A 5,353-nucleotide genomic window follows, 5' to 3' on the forward strand; every position below is an offset into this window, starting at 1 on the left:
AAAGTATGAGAACTTTCATTGCAGTTGGGAAACTCTTATAGTCTGTGTATCTAATGAACAAAGCAATGCAGACAGGTGGGGTGGCTGATAACAGCTGACCAATGGTTCCTTTTTTAGATCTCTGTGCACATTTGCATTCACACCAGCCAAAAGACCTGTAGTATTATTTTCAACCACAATAAACAGTATACTAGCCTTTGATCACTTTCCCTTTTTTTAAGTGGTTACTCAAAGGCTATTGTCTTTGAGTCAAAATTATTGCCCAGCCATGGCAAACTTCAAAGCATTACAACTTTTTTAGGCTCAAAAGCAGAACTATAAAGTAATAGATTAATAATCAAAAGGTGCTTAGGCACCACAGGGATCACCTTCTTCCTGTCAATTAAAGCGATGAGCAGTGGAGCTAAAGTGTTCTAGGTCACATCTCTGTAGCCACCTGTTTGAAAAAAGTCTCAGGAGAGTCTTGGGGCGAACAACCTGCGTTTGGAAATGTCCCGTGTTTGAATAAATGTGGAGGGGAGGGGCAGATAGGCAAAAAAGAGGCAGTGCAGTTTGTGTTTTGAAGTTGAGGTGGCTGAAGTGGCGTCTGATTAGATGCACTGCTCATTCCTTGATCAACCTTTTATCCAAAGCAGCTGCATCAGTCACATTATTTGCCGGCCATCAGACTTCTGAGCCTTTGGTTGTGGGGTATTAACGGGTTCAAGGAGACTTGAGGAGAATGTTGGCTTTCTTTGAATGGAACCTTCCTGCTTTTGTACTAAGCTATTTGTGAACAGAGGTGCCCTTTTAGATTTCTTTTGACAAAAAAAAGGTCCCGTATCAATCAAACAGTAATGACTAACACCCTTGCGTGGAAAAGTGACATTCAGGCAAAAGCACTTGATTAAATTACATTTTTATTCTAACTTATAGAAAGCTACCTTTTCATAATTTAAATAATACACATGTACAAAAGACCATCTCATCTAAAATATAGTAGTACATAACCTTGTAACCATAACAACTAATTTTAACCAAATTTCACATTCGAAATAGAAAAATAACTCTGGTTTTAATATAACATTCTTGAAGTGATATGCGAGGTGGTGGGTGTAAATGATAACAGATGCTCTTTACAATTCACTTGATACTTCCATTCTAGGATATATAAAGAATGTACAATAACCTCATCTTGCAAACAAATTAACATTGCATATATGTACAAATTAGCATGTTATTAGCTTCAGAGTAAGGACACCAGTACAGCAAAAATACAAAAATTTAGAAATATGTATCATAATCTGTCATCACTATGTTGTATAAGCTGCGATGACACATCGATAGCCTTTTATTTAAGCCTTTGTGTCCAAACAAAACATGAACGCAAAATCACTGTGAGCTGTTTGAAAAACCAACACATTCTGAGATAAAAGGAAAACATCCCTCAAATGCTCCTGTCCAAGAAATCCTTAATGTCATTTCAACCACAGAATCAAAACAACTGGGCTTCTGAGACATGTGGAGCCCTGACTTTACATGTGTGACTCTGTTCCTCTTGCTGAGGCAGACGCCAGACAATGTGTCTCTTCAAGTCTGCTGCCGCAGGACAGAGGAGATGGAAGTGATTTCTCTACAGTCTATGTTCCCCGAGGGCCAAGTAACTTTGTTTTCAGTGTCAAGAAACCACTTAACAAACAGAGGTACAGTAGGGTTCTGTCTCCATTAGTCCTGTTTTCTGTTTCTCTCCACATCCACCCAATTTTGTACTCTACCTCCATTTTCCTACCCTTCCTATCTGCAGGAGCAAGACTGGACAGACATATTGGGGTAAACCTTGAGCACTGGGTTCCTGGATTCATCCTGGTACAGCACGGCAAGAGGGGTCATCTTTTCTGGGACACAACAGGGCTCAGGAACCCCTGAGATGATCCCAACAGCCCGGACAATGCTCTGGATGGTGGCGTGATTAGACGGCCTCACCACCTGGGAGAGTTAAATCATTAAAGGAGTGAGGATTAACTAGTTACTCTGCATAATTTGATAATGGAACCAAATGGGAGTGACTCTGAAGGTTGTGCACTTACCTTTGACATAGGAAATCCACATTTGCCAGCACAGTAGTAGGCATCAAAGGCCTTGGGTGCTATGACCCACTCACTCCAGCCTATGTCTGCAAAATCCACTCTGAGGTTCCTCCTTGAGCAGTCTCTATGTTGGGTGCTGCCCCACTGCCTCCTCCTGGCCTTGCGTATTGTTTGTTCATCAAAACTCAGGACAGGTGACTGAGTGTTAGCATTTCCCTTGTGCTTTTTTCTGTCCTTTTCCTCATTTCTGTGACCATGCTTTTGTCTGTCACTCATAGTGCGACTGCCTTTGATTTTTTTCACACTGGAATCATCAGGTTTGAGCCTCAGCGATGTTCTTTCTGCTTCTTTGTGAACTTGAGGTTCTTTACTTTCCTCCACTCCTTCTTCCTCCTGGATCTTTCTCTTCTTCTCCTTACTTTCTGATTTAGGCTTGGGTTTGAGTGCCAGGTACCAAGTTCTCTCCCAAAGGTCATCCTTCCTAAATACTTTAGGCCGGTACTTGACTTCAGGTAGCTCGTTGTTCTGAATAGGTTTAGAGAGCACAGTTGCTTCTCTTCTCTTGCGTCCTTTTGACTCTGATGGGAAGTTAGGTACGTACAGGTGCTGAGCAGGATGCAGGGCCTCTCCTCCCTCATTTAATGGGTCATATCTCTGGAGGCTTGCAGCCACACTGTTGGGCTCTTCCAAAGCTTGGTCATTGGCATACAATAACAGGTAGGGCATGTTGCCAGAAGACAGTTTCTCCTCTGGTTTCCTCTGGGACTTCTGCCTTATGTCCAGCTCCACTGATACCATGAGATGACCCTTTTTCCGTGCCTCTTTTATGACCTGCGTCACATCTCTCATTTGCCACACCCCTCTCCTGTTGGGATGAAAGGTCACATTGCCTAACAATGACCCCGTTGACCCAGATCTGACCTCTGAACCGGAGGAAACAGAGTGAAGGAGCAGGCTAATGGATGGAGAATGGTGGATGGCCAAGGAACCACAGGATAGACTCTTAAAGCGTTTACACAACCAGGGGTTTTGATGAGTGTGCAAATTGAGCTGAAAATGGAATGTGGCTGATAGGATGATCTCTGAGTCCTGGAGTGTTGTAAGGTTTAGTCGGTACACCATCTTGTGATCAAAAATATCTGCAAAGACATAAATGTGTCAGTCAGACAGGTAAACAATAATACAATAAAACCATAAACTGACCTTTTTAAAACCAAACTGTCCTCTGAGAGATTTGCTACGGCAAAAACAATTGCAATTCTTTTACCCAAATCATATTTTTTATATCGTATTACTCTTTGAGTTGTCTTGAAAAGGTAAATACACCGAGAGGCTATGCTGTGATTAAATGATGGGCACCATGTAGGCACCATGTAGGCACCATGAAAAAACAACTGAGTCTAGTTTAAATGTGCATCTTTGAGTGTTTCTATAGAATTTATCAGTGAAACAATAAACACTGTTTGAAAAAGTAAACAAGGTACCAAATGTATTCCTTTTCCTAACAATTAACTAACCTTGACTGATAAACACCTTTTCTTTGTCTGCATTATGTGATTGTGTGGCTGGTACAAGGCGCATGTCTTGGTAGGATTTCAGAAGGTGTCCTTAAGAGGAACCAGACCGTGGAGATCTGGCTGGCAGGGTTGCAGTGGGGTTAGCAGACAGCTCCATATTCATGATGAACATTAACTTCAACAGCAGAGTTATTGTTCATTGTGTAAAAGTTCAGCGGAAGTATGGACTGACTTAAGAGATATACATTACCTTGGATTGAGTCTGCATATGGAAATGCTTACCTCAGTTTCTTTTAAAGCTTCCCCTTAAGCCTAATACAGCCAGCACTGTCTGCCCAGACACCAAGACATGAGCAACTGTTTTAACAGATCGAACAATGTTGTGAAAACTCTCTTACATCTCTCCTTGGATTACACTCAGCCTTTACAGTAAAAATACACACGTGTTATGATATGCCATATGAGAGCTATGTGGGTTATGAATGCCCAGGAGCTGTGTTTATAGAAACAGCATCAGACGAAGAGGAACGACTGTGCTTTAAAGCCCCTTGACTCCGGGACGTGGAGCCACACGTCCTGAAGCCACAACACCAACGATACACGACAGTGACCCTTTGCAGCGCGTAACTGCCGCCGAGATTTTGCTGTACTGAAGCTGGACATTGCTTGCAGGGAATCGTGTGCATTCTTACGCATATTGCGTATGTCTGCGGTAATGGATGAGACTGTGCACAAGGGGCACAGCTGCTGCCACAAACAATGTGTGCCCACAGCGTCCCAAAATCATTTAAATGCATTCTCAGTTTGCCCCAACTTATTTAGAGCGTCTGGCCAAGTCTAGTCTCATTGTGCGATTGCACTTTTGATGACCATCTATGCAAATGATCAAAGGAGATTTCGTATTAATGGTGCATTAATGGACACTAAAATAGATGTGTTTTATTTTGTTTCCAAATTTAAATCTGCACGGATGTGGGCACTCGCTACAGTATGCAGGTTAAGCTGATTCACACACCTTGACTGGCTCTGAAACTCCTGATAGTGTTTCCCTCTCTGAGGCAGTTTTCCCTGTTGTATTTCTCGTACAGTTTGGACATGTGCTGGGAAACCATGTCCTGATCCAGGTCACCTAAAAACTTCTCCGAGGAGGACTGGACAAAGCTACTGTCCCGTGTGTCCAAAGAGCCCCCTGTATTGCTCCCCATTGATGCAGCACCCAGGAAACAATTTAACATCAACAAGAACTGGCGCGAGGAAATCATACTTAGAGCTGTCACTTAAGTGCTAAAATTAAAATAAAAAATTAAAATAAATAAAGTAAATCCGACAGGTAGACTGCAGAAATCGCAGTCCAAAGATATCCAATGTGGACTTTAAAGACGCGCCACAACAATCCAAACTAAATAGTCTGTGCGTAAATGTTCCACGTCTCGTCTCACATTCCGCTTCGGGCTCAGGTAGCCGTCCCACTCCTCTGTGTCAGACTGTTTGGGATGTGGATGCTCAGTCCGATCAACAGTTTCTGCTACTTTTGCACTTGTGTCTGTGTCACCGCCAGAGGCTTGAGGGTGTTATACTGGAGCGGTGAGACGTGGTGACGTATACTCCTGTCAGCCAACGAGGTCTCTGCAGAGCGCGCAGCTAAAACTGGAGGTCATGATGCTGACCCCCTCCCCGCCCCCCCTCCCACCACCGCAATGATGATATTGTTGATGATGTTTTCCGTATGTTGTTTTAAATTGACGGAGTAGTATCGTTCATCCAGTGGAT

At 43.0% G+C, this 5,353-nt stretch overlaps 1 protein-coding gene across 2 annotated transcripts; it reads right to left on the reverse strand.

The window, feature by feature from the left end:
* Positions 1 to 882: 882 nt before the first annotated feature.
* gdf10a (growth differentiation factor 10a) lies at positions 883 to 5,138 on the reverse strand. 2 transcript variants are annotated; one of them, XM_067521056.1, is made up of 4 exons: positions 3,866 to 4,560; positions 3,584 to 3,703; positions 2,067 to 3,205; positions 883 to 1,965 (listed from the first exon to the last, which is right to left on the reverse strand). In XM_067521056.1, the coding sequence occupies exons 2-4, from the start codon at positions 3,645 to 3,647 to the stop codon at positions 1,774 to 1,776; spliced, it is 1,395 nt and encodes a 464-aa protein (XP_067377157.1). In that variant the 5' UTR covers positions 3,648 to 3,703; positions 3,866 to 4,560; the 3' UTR covers positions 883 to 1,773. The 2 variants fall into 2 exon arrangements, with proteins under 2 accessions (XP_067377157.1, XP_067377148.1); XM_067521047.1 differs by lacking the exons at positions 3,584 to 3,703; positions 3,866 to 4,560 and adding an exon at positions 4,599 to 5,138.
* Between the last annotated feature and the right edge of the window lie 215 nt (positions 5,139 to 5,353).

Source organism: Channa argus, chromosome 1 (genome assembly GCF_033026475.1).
Source record: "Channa argus isolate prfri chromosome 1, Channa argus male v1.0, whole genome shotgun sequence".
NCBI classification, from domain to species: Eukaryota; Metazoa; Chordata; class Actinopteri; order Anabantiformes; family Channidae; genus Channa; species Channa argus.